Here is an 18,475-nt window from a genome sequence, read left to right on the forward strand (position 1 = left end):
AATAGTATGAATAAAATTTCCGTAGACCCTGGGTCCAAACTCCCTCCATGCGACCACAGGTTGGTTATGCACCTCTCGCTTTTGTCGGCAGGAGTTCCTGACAATTTGACTAGGCCGAAGGCCGTATCCATTTGAGCACCATGACACGTTACCCCGTGTCAGCCGATCCATCGTGCCTTATGGACTTGTTGACAAATGGGCGAAACCCCTCTAGCTTTGTTGAGTTCTACGAATGTTTGTATGAGAAATGAGTTAGTCCATCGTCTTCTTATTTCTCACTTTCTTTTTATAGTTTGTGAAATGGAATGAGTTGATGCATCGTCACCTTATTTCTCACAAACTGATAACTATACTAGTGTGAGGAATGAAGTCACACCAAATTTAATTTGAAGAATGGACTTTCTTGGCAAAAATGTGCCAACAAAGAAATTGGGCTAATAAGTTCCTAGCATCAAGGATATATTGGAAAATATTTGGCGCGACAAAAATCAAAGCCGGACAAAAATTGGGCTTTGCCCTGCCCAAAGCCCAAACCGGCCAGGCCAATTTCCCTGCAACCGTTCAAACCAGCCAGGCCTGGTTCCCTGTTAAGTGGCTCGACCAGAGAGCCAGGCTCCATGAAAACCGACCTTCCTGCCTATCCCGGGTCGATTTGTAAATCGATTTTGAATCTATTTTCAACATGGGAAACTTAGAGATTGCATTTTGGACTTTCTACTGGGATAAGACCACCCTCTCTATTAAACATGAGGATCACGGCCAATTGAGGAATCCAATTTCCGATTATCAAAAAACACATTAAGCCCTAACTCTCTACCTTGTTCGTCATGTCTCTCAACAAGATTTGGCAACGTCCTAGGTGGTCTAGGTGACTTTAGGACAACCTCTACGTGCTCCTCTCCGATGAGTCTTCCTAGGAGATCTTCAGGAGTTTACTATGCGAAAAACTGGCTTCAAATCAGCCTAACCGGCTTGTTGATTGGTTGTCAATTCCCTACGTTCTTGCTGCAATCAAAGTCGTGTGCAACCTTGAGAGTGCAAGTCGTGCTATTGTGTGACCCAATTCGATGTCTTCAGACTTATGAATCAAATCTTTCTTTTTTGCCAACGAACTGTTTGAAGATGCAAGACATCGGCCGTGTGTTGAACTCTGTAATTGCATGAATCAAATTTCTTCTTTTTTTGCCAACAAACCGTCTCTCATCGTGCTAGAAAAGAAACAACGCATTCAGAGAATTCGATGCACGATGCTGTATCTTTTATTTACAAGAAGAGCCGTTGTGGCTACGGAGATACTCATTTCTCCTATTGCGACGTTACACTGTGCAGGCTGCAGAGCATACAGCCCTGACTTGCTAAGCTATTTGGATGCAGTCGTTCAAGACATGCACGCCATTCTCGCTCATCTGCTGTACTTCCGAAGGCGATAAGATCCGAATGCATCTCACACAGTTGATGAACTCCCTGCCAAGAGGTAGAAAGAAGCACAGTAAGGTTAATCTGTGCTGGGAGCAATTCAGGAACCAATGCATACACTATAGTTATTATTTCAAAAACGAACAACAATAAGTGCAAAGAAGGCTTATAGAGTACTTACTCCCATGGATCGTCTCCAACGAGAAGAACGTCGTTCTCGTAGTCGACATAAACAAGCTTCCAGTCTGAACTGCCAGGATGTTCCAGTTTCCCTTGGAGTCCAAACATGCATGCAATGGCTGACCTCAACTCATGGTAATCTCTGAACCGTGTGACGTCAATAGATCTTCCAACTGATCCTAACTTTTGAACCTGTCATCATGGAAAGCAAGATAGCATAAGCTAAAATAAAGACTAAGGAAAAAAACACATCGTTTCATTTTAAGAATCATTCATTTTAGTGTACCTTTGTATATGTCCGGACCGGTGGTTTCATTGGCTTCACGCTTCGATCCATGCTGTACTCGGCCGCTGCATCCATACTGCACGAAGGTGTTCCCATGGAACTGTTGTGAATCTCTTGTAGAGGCAAGGCTTGGCATTCTTTCATGTTTGACAGTTTTGAGAACGCCCCTGCATCAAAGCTCCCTGTTGCCAGTGGTTGAGAGCATGATGAGTTGTTTATATGGATAGCTTCCATGTGCAGGCCACTTAAGGATGCACTATGACTCTCCTCTGAGAAACTCATCTGCACATAGGAGTTGGATGTGCTCGGCAAGTTGCTGCCGTCGTGTTGAGCATCCAAATGTTGCATCTCAGGCGACATAAATGTCAGTGTATTTATATCAGGACTGCTGATGAACTCTTGAATGGAATTAGGAAAGCACTCAGACAGGCAAGAGGTTTGAAACGTCTCCATGCCATCCGTATTCATTGTGGAAGGTATACCTTCAGACGGATTAAAAATGTTATCCGATGCGGTAACTGATTGAATGCCATTGGAGTCTTGGTAGTAGGAAGGCGGAATCATCCAATCCAGGCCCTCAAAGAACTGTGAGAAACACCCTTGGTTTGGGAACGAGCTGACGGACTTCCCTCCATCAGGTGACTTTGATGATTCTAACTTCGGTGGTGAAAGTAGTTCATGCTGTTCAACCTGCTGAACTTGGAGCTCTCCCGCAAAATCACCTCGTGTAAGTGCACCAGATGAATCTTCATTATTCCCACAGGTAGCTTGTTCGGCTCCACAGTCAGCCGATGTTGGTTCTGAACCATGCCTCTGCTTGTCACAAATCTGAGAAGGTACTGAAGAAAGCTCAGATTTATCTGAAATGGTTTTGTGAGACGAGCTCTTCTTGCTCCTTCGAGTTTTTGTTCTAGGCTCACCCTTGTTGTTTTGATCTGAAATGCTTTGGCTTGAGTATGAATCTGTACTTCTTGGCCCTCTTGGTTTAACATTCATCTCCTGTGCAGAAATTGAATCAATAGCTGGCTGAACTTCACAGCTTACTTGATCACCTTTCTGAATATTAAGAGTATTCAACTGCTGCTGGGCTTCATTCGGAGGAATGCTTTCTTGCTTCACTGAACCAGTGGAAGCACCAAATGTCGATGGAGGGAAATAGCTGTGCTTAGCATTTTGAATAATGCTGGAAAATGATGATTGTTGGCAAGCAATTGGACTCCCGAGGTTCTGGCCAGATTGATTGAGAAGCAGCAAAGCTAATTCTGAGCCCATCCCTGGCATGTGTTGCAAGTTACCGAAAGAATTTCCTTGTGCCCTTGGAATTGATGACATATTTACAGATCCAATTTGTAGGCCAGCAACTGCAAATGGAAAAGGCAGAAATTGTTTCAGCTTACTGCTTGATCCTAAAGAAACCTACAGAATGGTAGAGAAGTACCTCCATAACTAGGAAGACATTGCCGCTTCGAATTCAATGGAGAAGAGAAAACCATGTTCTCTGGAGTTTCGATATCCCATAAACTAACTCTTTCAGGTCTTTCTCCATACCCATGTTCATCCCATTCTACCTGCAAGTTGCGCCATTTTGAGTTTGGCCATCGCATCGGGTCATAGTCGCTAATTCCCACAATTGTACCTGTGCATCTGCAGTATAAAGCAGTTTGGTTTGAATGGTTATGGTGCAGAAGTAGTCAACATATAGTAAGCTGAAATATGATTCTACAAATTCTAATTTAAATGGCACAGTTTACATTCAACCCAAAAACATAATTTTTTTTGAGGATGCATGAAAAGGTTTAATTTATTCTTTCTGAAAAGCTAAGGTTGAAGACACATTCCAGTAATATTTTGTTTTTGAACCTTAAAAGCATGTTCATTCACCTTGAGACTAACATTCATTTCAGATGATGCAGTTAAATTCAGAGCATATATAATATATATAGAACCAAAAATAGAAAATGCTACCTACATACAAAGTACAGAGAAGACAAACCTGCGCTTGATTGACTCTTCTGTCTCAAACATCATCGCGAACCTCATTCCGACTGATGGTTGCAGATATGTGGCCTTATTGTACCTTGCAAGAGGAATCACAAATGGCGATGGGCTTGTCCTATAGAGATATCAAGAACAAATGAATGTAAATATGCCTACCAGAACAACATACTAAATAACAAGTCAAACGGCTATATAAATTACATACCGAGGATTGTAGTAGATAGTAAATGAGCCACCACTTGATGCTGCATGAGCTGCTGCAGCAAGAACACCTATGTGCATACTGTCAGTAGACAGGACGGATGATGACAAAGCCGGTTGTTGTCGGGTGGCCCGCCTAACACCCACAAGGAGCTGTGACTTCTCATCCCTGCACCAACATTTTTCTTTCATTGGTGGCTTTGCACTGTAGAAGATTTATTATGTGGCAGATTATAACATGCAAAGCTAATTTTAGACTGAGTAAGTTCAGTTTTGGTGTCACTGTGGAGTAGGCATCAGTTGTTGCTTTCACAATAGCATTGGCAAATATTAGCACAGATTGGTTCATAGCTTGTAACGGCAGCATAGGCCTTGATAAACTATGAAGTTAAATTTAATTTGGTGGCTAACTAATAGGTAAGGCAGCAAGTAACATACAAATACACATGGTATTTACTTCATTACAGCAACATAAAACTAAGTCAACGAGAGATTTTATATGGTAATCAACTGTAACCCCTTGATATGATATCACTTGAGAAGTGTTATATAAAATGTAAGAGATTTAGTTTTTTCAACAGTACAATCTGCCTTTGCTTGAGACAAAGAATAGACTTATACATGTTACTCAGTTTAAATGCTGACCTGATAAATAAGACAGAGTCCCCAGCTTTAAGCCGCTTCGCTCCAACAAAAAGACTCCATCCGGTTGTTAGAAGATGACGCTTTGGCTGGCCTGAAAGGAACATCAACGAAAGGAAGTCTTAGACAAGGGGACCAAAGATATCTTGCACTTTTTTATGCAAGAAGACCAAGACAGACAGTGTCCGACCCTACCACGATAAATGTGACGGAATGTCCACATGTTATCATGCAAATCTCGAACGATAAGCTCCTGATTAGGAGGCTGCATTGAGTAATCCTGGGGGTTGAAAACATGGGTATGAGCTGAAGCTGAAAAAGAAAATAATCAACTATGCAAAAAGTAAGTCAGACAAGAGTCTCGTACCAACTGCGGAAACAATTTCTCTGCAGCTCTCCGTGGCACTGAGAAACCACCATGTGTACTTGTGTCACTTGCGGTTAAATTTTTGCAGAAATATTCAGTGGGATGCTTGCTTTTGGTATAAGCACCAAGAGTTGGAATTGGGAAGACGTCAGTTTCCTGGAATGGTCAGCAGGATTAAAAGGTTCATCAGCTTCTCGCAATACCATTTCTCACATTTACAGGTGCTTTCTAAAGGCAGCGCATGTTACTACAGTGCTTTCTGTTGGTAGCTACTAGAGGCAAAACTGGTGTGCACTTTTGTATGAAAAGTCTCGAATTACATATTTTCAGACAAAACTCTGAAACTTATAAGCAGTGCATCAATGCAGCATCGTTCACTTACCGTGTGTACTGGTTGCAGGGTCATCTGGGCATAAATCTCATCAGTTTCTTTGTCAGCCTGTGTAAGTCAAGCATTAACTGTTAGGGAATAGGCAATGGACTACCCAAACATTAGGAACAGAACTAGTATCATTCACACTTACATGCAAAGTGATGTTGTGCACTTGGCATAGCAGCTGCGACGGGAGACTCGGGTAGTTTGGGATGCGAGAGTTTGGTATCTTTTTAGTGGTAGCAGCAACCTACAAAAGAACAGCTTCAGCATCGACAGTTCGAAGAGCGAGCACTTCTGGAGTTAAGATGATCAGCGAGCTAGTATGTTTGGGTCATAATCCATATGCAGCACAGCAGTAAAAAGATAAATTGGTGCCCACAGGTCATAATCCATAGTATGCAGTGCAGCAGTAACATTTTTTCAAGCACAGAAAACACAGAAGCTAATGATACTGCTCGCAGTATATTCAGAGCCTGTTTGGTTTATAGGAGCTCCTAAAATTCCTGTCACATCGAATGTTTGATACATACATGGAGTATTAAATATAGACTAATTACGAAACTAATTGTTCAACTTGCGACTAATTTGTGAGACGAATCTTTTAAGTCTAATTAGTCCATGATTTGACAAGGTGGTGCTACCGTAAACACGTGCTAATGATGGATTAATTAGGCTTAAAAAATTCGTCTCGCAAATTAGCTTCTATCTATGTAATTGGTTTTGTAATTAATCTATATTTAATGCTCCTTGTTAGTGTCTAAACATTCGATGTGATGTGAATTTTAGGGGCGACTAGATAACCAAACACCCACTCAGAATCCTCGCTTCAGATATTCAGAATCCAATCCATTCGAACCTGCTCGCTGTGCCCCTGGGGGAAGTAGTAGACGAGGCTCCCACGCTGCGGCAAGCACACCAGCGGCCCCGCGCACGCGTGCCACAGCTCGGAGTTGATCATCTTCTTCGCACCTGACGGAAAGCAAGCACCGGGAATAAAGAACTCGCATCACGCTAAAACGCGTCGGAGAAATGCAGAATTCTGCATGAGCAAGCGACACTCACCCTGCGTCTCTCCCATGAGCTGCATTTCGTCGAGCAGCGCCGCCGCGTTCCTCAGCACACCCGACGTGGCCTTCTCCTGCGAGGACGCCATCATCTCCAGAGGCGCCGCACCAGACCGAAGCTGAAAAAAGAAATCCGCGGTTTTCTTGATGCCGAGACACCCGAGGCCCCCGACGAATCCAATCTCGGTTCCCAGCAGCTTATGCGCGCTTCATCATTGATGGCTGAGAACTCTACCACGCCTGCATGCCACTGTGAGACAGGACGAGCGTGTTAATTAAATGGCAAGCAAGGTGTTGCTGTTCGCGAGCAGCAGGCAAAGAGGAGGGGAGTAAAAGGCCAGGTGAAGAAGACGGCCCCAACCCACCCAAACGCATTCGCAGTCGTGGTACTACTACTAGCTGCTAGTGCCTAGTGCTGCAAACGATGGAAGCTAAGCTGTGGGGTTGGGTCCCCATGGCGACCACACCAGGACCCAGCCTTTTCCCAAGAAAGCAGGCGGCTTTTGTGTCCTCACGCCACGCAGTCGCAGCGCAGCGCATGCCATGCCCTCCTACGGCTACGAGGCAGTAGGAGTAAAGCCCAGCAGGGGCACAGGGCTAGTAGGCCTACCGCCTACGAATGCGCAGAGTGGAATGGCGCAAAGAATCTCGGTCATCAGCTAGCTCTAGCTACGTGCGTGCTCGAATGAACTCGACGGCGTGCACGCCACTTGGCGCCCGGCCGGCTCCACCTGATATGCATATGCTGAGAGCGGGCCGGCGGCCCCGTCGTCGCGAACCTGCTACGGCGCCAAGCTGAAGCATGGGCGGCCGGCCTCCCAGAGACCCGGAAGACAACATGTAGCTCTTCCCTTTCCCCAGGCGGTCAATGGCAGCAAGCAAGCATGGCCTCAGGAACGGCAACTGAGTGAGCACGAGCAGAGCTTTGCATCACAAGCGGCCGTGACGCATCAAGGACCGCTGCATTGTCCGTTCAGTCGAACTCGAAACCAGCAAATAAACCATGAGAAAAGAAGATAGCTCTACCCGTTATCAAGTGGAGGATGAAACCAAACCGGGAAAGTGACAAGGGAGTGCGTGTGACGTGAGACAAAGAGAGTGGGAGAGGGAGAGCAATGACAAGAACGGAAGCCGCACCTCGGCTTGTCTCCTCGCCTGGGACTGGGGAGTGGGAGGGAGCGCGAGCGCGAGCGCCACACACAAGGCAGCACAACGCCAACGCTTGTTGGTCTTGATGAACTGTGAAGAGCGAAGGCAACCAGCGGAGACGAGCAAGCCAAGCCCCAGCTCCACGCCCCGATAAATAAGGCCGTCTCCGATAGGGGATCCATCGCGGAACATAATAATATCTATACCCACTAATAGACTACCGGAAGACCCATTTTAAATATTAGAAGAGGATCTCTCTCCTAACGACTTATTCGTGAAAAGAGTTGTCTTTTGTGTTTATCGTTAGAGAAGACAAAAATAGATATTAAATATTTGTCTGTAGCGCTATCCAAAAACGAATATGTCTTGTATTTTAGGTCGTGGCTGTGGGAGCCGGCCTAAGCCAACCGCCCAGCAAGCCCTCTGCCTCTGGTAAAAGGGGACGGGCAAAGCGGGCGGGGGAGGGAGGGGGGATGGGGCAGGCGATCGAGCCCGTGGCACGGCACGGCACGCCGGGGCGGGGAGCACGCGGCCTGGGACTTGAGGACCGTGGACTGACTGATGGTGGCGGCGTAGTGTGAACAGTGGACGCAGCAGCAGCGGCAGCAAGGTGGTGCGTGTCCGGTGCGTATGGCGTGGCGTAGGGCTCGTAGCTGGCTAGCTAGACGGGCGCGGCAATGATACCATCATGTACGCGCGCGGGGTGGCCGTGCTCCGTGCTCGCCTTTCCTTTCGTCCCGTGCCTTTTTTCTCTGGCTGTTGCGTTCATCGCGATCTCTCTCTCTCTCTCTCTCCTCTGCGAACTGCGATGACTGCTCGAGTGGCGAGTAGTGGTGACCGCGCGGCTTTGGGCTAAAGATGCCGGCCTTTCGAAGGGAGCGATGCCATGATGCCTCATTTGCGCAGGCATGCTTTGCTGCCTGCCGATGCCGGCCAGCCAGCCAGCGTGCAGCGTGTGAGCGGGCAACGAGCGTGTCCTCCGAGCCCAGGCCACAGCCTCTCTCTTTCTCGCCCTTCGGTTCCTCCCCTCCTGCCCTGCGCCGCTGCGCGCGCTGCCTTTGCGTCTCTGCCCCCGTCTCGATCCCCATCCCCCACACCACATGTCAGCAACTTGGCGAGGCAGCAGACGGGGAGAGAGCAGTGCGCGCGCGTACGTCGTGCCTACGCGTGCTGCCAAGCGCGAGGCGCCACGCCACGCCACCCCCCCCTCGCGCGGTCGAGGACTCGAGGTGGTGGTGGATGGGATTTGATGGGACTATGGGACGGAGCCGCGTAGGGAGTCGTCAGGCTCAGCTCAGGCGTGGGTGGATCTGCCCTGCCCGTATCCATCCATTCAGTACGTGTCGGTCCTGGCGTGGACCGCTACACCCCGCGCGCGGCGACTGACCGATGGCCGATGGGGGTGAGGCCTGCAGCCCCGGCGGAGACCGCCGGACGAGGCCACCTCCCTCCCTGTTCAGTCGTGGCTGACGCGGCTGCGTCGATGGTGACCGTGTCAATGTACACACGCGCGCGCATGCATCATGCTGCATGCGCATTGTGCGTGCCCGTCTGCTGTACTAGCGTATAGGGTATCCAGCAGGTCGAGGCGTGTAGCCACGCAATACGTACTCTACTCCTATACTCCTACACTACAGTACGTCTTTGGCCTAGAAAGTGTAAACCGCATACGGACCGGACCAATGGATGGATCATAATGAGATTCGCGAGTGTGAAGAGCTGAGCTCGCTCTTTCCGCAGTGGCCGATAAAAAGTCGCTTTTTCACCTTACTTCCCATCGTCCCAGTACTCCTCCCAGGCCAGGAGATCAACATGCGGCATCATGCGCATCATCGCTGTACGTGGCTGGCGTGGCCTGTGATCTCCCCGTAGAAGGGAACAATGCCGATGCCGATGCGAATGCTTCGACCCCCAAATTATTCCGTTTCGTCACACTTTGAGCCACAGCCGTCAGTGTGCTATAGTAGTACTCCCTCCGTCCAGGAATAAATGCACGTTTCCGGTTCAAAAATTTTCCCATAATAAAAGGTCATTATGAACTATCAGCAACAGCTAAAACCAAGGCAATAAAAAATTAATTCATGTCAACATAAAAAAGAAAAAAACAATGGAAACGGCAGCTCCTCGTCTCGATCTCCCCGGAGGCTCTCCAGAAGCTCCTCGTCCCGTGCCTGTCTCCAGTCTCCAGGGGCTGCCCAGCGGGCCAGCACGGAGGGCGAGGCAGGAGAGCAGCAGCTGCAGCCCCGCTGCATCGATGGACTGATGTTCACCTAGCAAATATCGTAGGGATAGTTTTGTCATTTTAGCTCCGTCTTGGTATGCGTGCATAAACCTAGATATGCAAATATTATTGGACGGAGGGAGTACGCAAGAAAGAAAGAAAGGAAAAAGGTTCCCTGGCTTCGCTAGCTCGCCAATCCGCAAAAGGCGTGCTTGCTTGCTTGCTTGCATTGCATGCACCGTTCCTCCAGTTTGCAAAGCAGACTGCAAGGCAAGAGCGAGGATTTCTCTTGCACAATGAAAGTTCTCGCATGCAATGCAGCCATCTAATCCGAAAAGACACCAGGAAAAGCCTGAATGGTCAAGACTCGAGAGCGCCTTTTTTGACCTGGGCGTGCATCCTGTACGGACCCGGGGTGTGTTGGCGTGCCGCCGGCGTGACTCTCGAGTGCATGCGTTTTCAACGATGCAACGACCCTTTTCGCCTCTTACGCGTGTGGGAAAAAAAGAGTTGACAATGCTACTTAGTAGTACTACTCGTAGAACAACGCCAATCTAATCTAGTACACACCGCTTTCTAAACACATGTACTAAAAAGGAGAAGGATGTCATCGATGGCTGCAATCATCAATATTCCTACGGATGTTGTTATTATTGTATAGAGCGAATTGTTTAGCTTCCAATTTCCATTGCATTGAGAACTCGTCACTGCCTTTTGAACCAGCTTTGGCCTCACCTAACCGTGAAAAAATCGGTTCACCAAACAGTTCTTGGACTTTGGAGTAGGAGTGTATTTTACACAGCAGTTTTTCGCCCCCTTCAGTCATGTTTGTGTCCGCTCCAGTGCTTATCTTGACAGTTGACAGGTCATTACAAAAACTGGTGTTTTAAATCTTTACCCGTTTATTTTCGCACAAGCCGACTCAAAACCCTACCAGTATTAGTAGTGCACTGATTGGCTGGCCATGTGGCCATGTCCATGTGTTTTGGGTGTCCAAGCACAGGCAAGACAAAAACACACGGCCAGAGACAGTCGCCTGATGAGTCCGTCGTCGAGTCGAGTCGAGCAGCAGGGCAGGGCACTGGGCAGGCCAGGACAGGCCACCTCGGGGCAGACCGAATCCGATTACGATCCCGGCTCGCTGCTCAGCGCCTTGTCTCGGGCAGGAAGAAGCTCCAGCCCCGGCCCGTCCACTCGGTCCTCCGTCCGTCCTGCTGCTCTGCTCAGAGTCCGGCCGCCGAGACTGCCAGAGGACGAGAGCCGAGAGCTGAGCGCAGTCCCTGCACGGCTGCCGCACTGCACACACACGGGCACACGACGACGCCAACTGTACGTACCAGACCTCCCGGGTCGTCGCGTTGCGCGTCACCGCCGCCGCGACGCGCCAAGGCGTGACGAGGCCGCTCGGTGCGTCCGTACAGGCAGGTTGACAGCACGGCTCGACTGCCGCGAACGCTTGACGCTTCCAGGTTCCGGCCTCTGCCAGCTCCCGACGCGACGTCCGCCCGTCCGACGTCCGCACTCGCGAGCTGCTGCGGGCAGGACCGCAAGCTCTCCTCGGCCGCTACCGCAAATGGAGCCAGCGCGGCCTGCGCCTTTTGGGACGGCGCCAAGGATGGACATGGACATGGACATGGACGCGACGCTCCGGTCGCGACTCAGGGAGACCTGCTGGCCTGCTGAGCTGACGACCGCTCAGGTGCCCCTGCCGGAGCGCATGCAGCCAGAGCCCAGGCACAGTAGGCGGGCTCCAGATGGCAGTTCTTCCGCCCGGCGACGCTGCCCTCCCTCGCTGCAGCTGCATGGCATGGCGCATGCTCCGGCTGTCCGGCAGCGAGGCCAGCCACGGCGAGACGGGACGGGACGACGTGGGGTGGGGCCGGTGTGCAGGGCGCAGCGGGGGGCAGAATCCCGGGAATGTCGTGGTTTTCCCTCGTTATATCTACCTTAAAATCTGGGGAATTTAAGACCGAACCGGCTACCAAAAGAATACCAAGCCTGCAATTAGCACGTTTTCCCTCGTTGAGAACCAAACAAAAAAAAACAAAGTCAGTATATCCAGCAGACTGCTTTATTAGATATGATGATTATGATGTCTGAATTTTGGACGCGAGATTGAAGATTGCAAGAAATTAAACTCCTGCAAATTTCAACAGAGTACTATATGTTTTAAACTTGTATGCTGAGTGGACAGTTGCGACGCGTGCTCGCTCGATCATGGTAGAGAACTGGAGATCGATCGCCGCCTTTTCTTCGTGTGTGTGTGCTACTACAGTACCACCACTCTCTCTCTCTTTTTTTGAAAGACCCGGTACTACTATTCCTTTTATATGCCCCGTCGTCTCGTCAAAAGGAGCCACGCCACGATGGATAGACAACTTTGATGAACGTCAAATTGCGGCCTAGCTAGGCCATGCATGTACTCATTGTAACACCCCCGGTACACGGCGAATATTTTTTTAATTTTAACTCCTTTTTTAATATAATTTTAAATCTAATACTGTCGTTTTTTTTAAATAACATTTTTGGCCGCGTCTATTGCCCTGGCGCGGCCAAATGCTTGTGCCGCGCCATGCATGGTAGCGCGGCACAGGGCTGACGTGGCGTGGGCCGGCCGGGGGGGGGGGCGCTGACGTGGCGGTTCTTGCCACGCCACCGACCCTGGCGCGGCAGTGCCGCGCCCTGTTGCGTGGCGCGGCTGGACCAAACATACCGCACGAGCAGCCACACCACCTGGCGGCGGCGGCGTTTGGGCGTCGAGCGGGCGAGCAGGGCAGGGGTGCGTGCAGGCGGACGGGATCGCACACGGTATATATCTGGTCCTGCCGCACCACAGATTAGGGCGCGGCACTGCCGCGCCAGGGTCGGTGACACGGTAAGACCCGCCACGTCAGCGGCCCCCAGGCCGGCCCACGCCACGTCAGCCCTGTGCCGCGTGGCGCGGCACAAGCATTTGGCCGCGCCAGGGCAATAGGCGCGGCCAAAAGTGTTAGTTTTTTTAAAAAAAACCGACAGTGTTAGATTTAAAATTATATTAAAAAAAGGGGTTAAAATTAAAAAAAATTCTACACGGCACATGCTCACTCTACCGAAGGGTGGCCTCCACGTACATAGCAATCCACTTGCGTTTTTGTTCTCGCTTCGCGCAAAACGATTAACCGAAGATTACTATGCGTCCATGGCTCGGCTATTTAAGTCGGTCTGGTTGTCCTAAGATTCACAGTTTCGGACTAAAGTCTGGTTGCACAACATTCTGGGATGCTACAGTACTGTATATGCTGTAATCAAGTCGGTTTGGATGGGTTAGTGCTTTTTAAAAATCAGATTTTTGTAACGTACAGTCCGATTGGATCCAAATATGATCTTAAATAGATAAACAGTATGTTAGGCATTTTCCAAACAATACAACCAAGGCCCGATTCGCTTGAACTCATCAAACCATACTTAAACGATTTTTTCTTTCGCAACGAACCAGTCAAGTACCTTATCATCCCGAGAATCATCAGCCGGACAGCCCGTAGAATGATTCTGGCATGCAAGGATTCTCACCGAGCTTGGTTGGCCGAACCACGACTACGTACGGCGGAGAATCTAGCTACCAGTAGTACTATATATATACTTTGACGTGAAGAAGAGCAGAAGAAGAGAGATATAAAAACTTGAGTAAAGTGCATCAGCGCCCCTAAACTTATACCGCTGTGTTATCCTGGTCTCTACGTGAGTTTAAATTTTAGGATACTAAATGACTTCAAACAAAAAAAAATTTAACTACAAAGTTGTAGATCGTATTGAGAACTATAACTTTCATATATACCATATCAATATCCAAGATTGTTTGATAATTTTAAATTTCAAATTTCAAAATCTATAAACATACAATAATATTTTTGGACCCTAAACAGTTTTAATTTAAAAAACTTTTCAACTACAAAGTCGTAGATCGCGTCGAGGGTTTCAATTTTGATATAAAGTTTGTCTTCATTCAAGTTCATATGAATAAGTTATGAATTATTTTTTAATATAAAATTTTTATATCAACCTGTTTTGACTCAGATGAGACTCAAAAATAAGTTTAGAGACTGGGACGACATAACTGAACAAGTTTGATGACCTAAATGAGTGATTTGCAAGTTTAGGGACTGAAATGATACAACCAAATAAGTTTAGAGACAAAAAAAAAACACATATGAATAAGTTTAAGAACCTAAACAGTTGATTTATGAGTCTATGGACCGGAATGATATAGCGGTGGACCGCTGTGGCACTTCACTCTAAAAACTTTGAGCCGCCGCGGCACACGGCATGGAGAACAAGTACTTACACCTAGTATTATTATTATAGTAGTAGTATAGTCGTGTACCTAAGCGAAGTGGGGGCGAGACATTATCCCCGGGCGCGTCGCCGGTAATGATGAGCTTTTATAAGCCCAAGCCCTGAGCTCCAACCATTTTGTCACCCGGAAAGACGCGCCGCTTGCGCCAGGGGAATATACGTAGACAAGGCGCAGCAGCTAAACCCTGGAATCTCGCACATGATTAGGCTGCCAGGCCGCCTTGCGACGCTCTCAGTTTGGAATTGACAGCTGCCTATAAACATGGCAACAAGTAAAATCCGCACAGCACAGATACTAGCCCTAGATATCCATATCCACGAGCAAAAATCCGTGCCCACACCCGCACCCGTTAACCGTCACAGGTAGAAAACCACGTCCGTGCCCGCTATCCGCGGATATCACATGCCCACGGGCACACCCGTATACCCGCAAAAATGAAGCAACAAAGCACCCAACCATATCTTAATAGCAAGTAAGAAACAATATATCAAAAAATAAACGTCTATATCTCAACATTAGATAAAGTATGACACATTGACCATACAAGAGTAATCAAAAGTACGTCTACATTAGTGTATCTCAAGTCATCACAAATTAACACGAATAAAGACATACAACCGTATATAGACTTATAGGGTCATTGGCGCGGGTCTAGCGGGTTTACGGGTGCGGATATCATTTTTCCATGCCCACGAGCAAATATCCATCGGGTTTAGAATCACACCCATGCCCATGCCTATGAGCACAAACTTAAACCCATATCCATGCCCATCGAATTTTCTATCCGCGGGCACGCGGATATTTTGTGCCCGTTGCCATCTTTAGCTGCCTACTCCTCCTATATGTATAGTACTGTACTCCATATGCCTACGGTTCGTCATGGTGGAAACTACCAGCAGTTGTACAGTATTTCGTTACTTCCGTTCGGAGACGGAGACATTTGCAAGGCCCCTGAGCAGTGATGAAAACGGATCTGATACGGACAGATATCACTGATATTATATTTATTTTTATATTTCTATCCCGATTTGGATTCAAATATGAATAGTGTCAACTATGTCGGATAGGATACGATTAGATATCGACATCATAAATATGCGATTTGAGTATTCGGATATGAATACGGTATCAGATGTTGGATATCCAGACTTGGATACGGACAAATCTCAATCTCTCTAAACGGATTCGGTTTCGAATACGGTCGGAAAATATCCGTACCGAGAGTAGAGACGAGACGAAACGTGGAAAGCAAAGAACGGATTGCCCAAGCCCAAAGGGAAGGAGTGGAAGGGACGGCCGGCGGAAAAGGGAGTATTTTGTTTGTTGGCTTGCGTGCGACCCGACGCCCCGTTCACCCTGCCCTTTTGCGGTTTCGCTCCGTTTTGCCGACGGGAATCTGGGACGAGACGACGGTGCGTGCCTGTGCCTGTGACTGCGACGCCGGGGGGGGGGGGGGGGGGGGAGCGCATGGGCCATGGGGTGGGACGCGTGCTCGGTTGTCGCCACATGACACTGCAATGCGGTGCGCCTGCCCTGCCGGCCTCGTAGTCCGAGCGCGGCCACGGCGAGACCGCGAGAGGAGAGGAGCCGGGTGGGTGACCGGATGGGGTATGCATGCATGGAATGATCGGTCCATTGGTCCTCTGGCCGGCGTCCGATCCGGGCGCGCGGGCCGAGGAGCACGCGCGCTCCTGCGTGCGGCGGGGAAAGGCGGAGCGGAGCCCCGGGGGGAGGAGGCCCGGATCGATCGATCGATGGCGTTGGCGGCCTGGGCTCTAGGGCCATCATGCTGGGCTTCAAGGTCCTGGTGGCGTGGCAGTGGCACGGGCACCGCACGGATGGGACGCCCGCTTTTAGGGGCCATTTTCTCCCTCGTGGCCATCTCCTCCTCCTTCTCCTCCTCCGTGTCAGCCGGTCAGGGAATGCCCTTGCTACGGACTACTAGTACTGTTCTCTTCTTCCTTTTCTTCGCTGATGAAGCCTGAACAAAAATCTGGACGAGTAATGGCGGCACTGTGGTGTCCACTTCTGTATGTATGCTACTGTACAGCGTACTAGGAGTAGGTGTGCCCGCTCGTTGTTGCTCGTACGTACGTTTCTTCTTCCTGCCGGCTCGAGGAGCGTCACGAGCCTGAGCCTAGCGGGTTTACAATAGGTGCTCATGCCATGACTGACGTACAGTACCGTTAAATGGAGCAGAAACACACAGCCCGCCATAGTAATGACTTCATTTTCCCAGAACAAGTTAGTAACCAGGCACCTGACCCAGTTTTTTTTTTTTTTTTTTGAGTGTAACTAGTTCTGTGACGTGTGGTCCTGTGTCCTGTGTAACAGGGAGGCCCATGGCCATACAGGGAAACTCGAAAGGAAAAGCGAATAGAAACCTTGGTGGATCAAAGATGGGCCTTCGGGCTCGTACCAAGATATCGACCCAATATGTGGCATACGGGCCTCCACGACTAGACTGTCCGAGCCGTCTTTTTCTTTTCTCTTAAAATCACGAGGAATTCCAAACCACGAATACACGAGTCCAGATTGGTTATTAGTTTAAAAAAAAAGGAGAGTGTTTCTCATAAAAAAAAGAAGGAGAGTCCAACAAATGCCCCAAAACGGCGACTGACCCCCCGGCTCCGCACAAGTCTTGTTTCCTCTTCTTTACAGGACTGGATTTTTGTCAGCCTGCAAATTCCACTCCCTACACCACCCACACTACTGGATTCAGGTCGGCAAAGACTAAATTGCACTCGGCAAAAAATACACGACAAAAAATTGATCGGCAAAGCTCTCTTTGTCGAGAGCCCCGGAGGCACTCGGCAAAGAAAAGCGACCGTCACGGCGCCGGCTCCGTTGACGGTCGCTTTGCCGAGTGCCAACTCTGCAGGCACTCGGCAAAGATTTTTTATTTTTTTTAAAAAAAATTCTTTGCCGAGTGCCCTCTATCCGGTCCTTAGCAAAGATGTTTTATTTTTTTCTTCTAAAAATTCTTTGCCGAGAGCCCTCTGGCCGGCGCTCGGCAAAGTTTGAATTTTTTTTTAAAAAAAAATTCTTTGCCGAGTGCCCTCTGGTCGGCACTCGACAAAGTTTGATTTTTTTAAATTCTTTGTCAAGTACCATGGTCATGGCACTCGACAAAGCTGGAAAAATGGTTTTCCGAGCGCCCATATTTCCAGCTTTGCCGAGTGCTGTGACTATGGCACTCGACAACGGAGTTCTTTGTCGAGTGCAACACTCAGCAAAGTGACCCAAAATGGCAATTTTTTTACATTCCATCATGACAAATAAATTCATACAAGCATATATCACATATATATATATCTCATCCATCACATATATATCTCATCCATCCACATATCCATCCGCACATATCACATACATCACAATATATATCACATATATAATAATAAGTGCTCAAGTCCATCCAAATAAATCCACAAGCCCATCATAAGTTCATCAAAGTCCACAAGTGCATCACAAGTATATCACAAGTCCATCACCAAGTGAACAACAAATGAAAAAATACAACGTGCACTCATCTCGGCCACTGCGACTGTGGTGAAGGCACAGCTCTATCATTCGGAGGTGCATGAGGTGGATTATTCGAACCACCGTCAGATGGAGACTGCACAAAGGAGAAAAGATTGCATATGAGATAAAATTATTTGGATAGTTAATCTAGAAAGGTAGAGGCCATACAAGTAAAGCACAAGCGAAAGTAAAAAAACTTTCATAAGTAGCTGTAGCTGTAGGACACGGAGGCGGAGGTGGAACCAACAGCCCAGCTGGCAGAGAGAAGCCCAGACGTTGCCCAAGCCCTTGTAGGAACTCCGTAATGTCCGTTAGCCTCTGCGCCAGGGCCTGCCGCTCGGCCCGCTTGGCCTCCAGCTGGGCCGCCATCCTCTGCTGCCCGGCCTCCATCTCCTGACGTTGCCTCATTTATTGTTCCAGCCGGGCCTACAATATTTCACTCCAATATTTTAGTAATGCAAAACTAATTAAGGTGTGTAAAGATCAATGTATGACAAGTAAAATAGGAATAACCTCGAGTGCGTCGACCTGATGCTATGCAGCGGTCGGCCGTGTGCGAATGGCCGAGCTCTCGCTCATGTTCTATGCTCGGATCTAGGAGAGAGAGAGGGAGTAGAGGCCATGTCGATGACGCCGTCACCAAGCCAGAACCGCCCATGCTTCTTACCTTGCCCCTCCCTCATGACGGCCTCTCCATCGAAGTCCTGGGTGCTCAGA

The 18,475-nt window shown here is 48.7% G+C and overlaps 1 protein-coding gene across 4 annotated transcripts; it reads right to left on the reverse strand.

Moving 5' to 3' along the window:
- Positions 1 to 1,165: 1,165 nt before the first annotated feature.
- On the reverse strand, positions 1,166 to 7,838 carry LOC136493995 (auxin response factor 11-like). 4 transcript variants are annotated; one of them, XM_066490131.1, is made up of 14 exons: positions 7,668 to 7,838; positions 6,529 to 6,780; positions 6,323 to 6,435; positions 5,615 to 5,713; positions 5,473 to 5,529; positions 5,091 to 5,246; positions 4,922 to 5,003; positions 4,727 to 4,817; positions 4,086 to 4,250; positions 3,876 to 3,995; positions 3,321 to 3,526; positions 1,883 to 3,243; positions 1,598 to 1,788; positions 1,166 to 1,464 (listed from the first exon to the last, which is right to left on the reverse strand). In XM_066490131.1, exons 2-14 carry the CDS (start codon positions 6,620 to 6,622, stop codon positions 1,356 to 1,358), a joined length of 2,844 nt encoding a protein of 947 aa, XP_066346228.1. In that variant the 5' UTR covers positions 6,623 to 6,780; positions 7,668 to 7,838; the 3' UTR covers positions 1,166 to 1,355. The 4 variants fall into 4 exon arrangements, with proteins under 4 accessions (XP_066346228.1, XP_066346225.1, XP_066346227.1 ...); XM_066490128.1 differs by having other exon boundaries at positions 4,919 to 5,003; positions 7,668 to 7,837; XM_066490130.1 differs by lacking the exon at positions 7,668 to 7,838 and adding an exon at positions 7,310 to 7,391 and having other exon boundaries at positions 4,919 to 5,003.
- Between the last annotated feature and the right edge of the window lie 10,637 nt (positions 7,839 to 18,475).

Source organism: Miscanthus floridulus, chromosome 11, assembly GCF_019320115.1.
Source record: "Miscanthus floridulus cultivar M001 chromosome 11, ASM1932011v1, whole genome shotgun sequence".
NCBI classification, from domain to species: Eukaryota; Viridiplantae; Streptophyta; class Magnoliopsida; order Poales; family Poaceae; genus Miscanthus; species Miscanthus floridulus.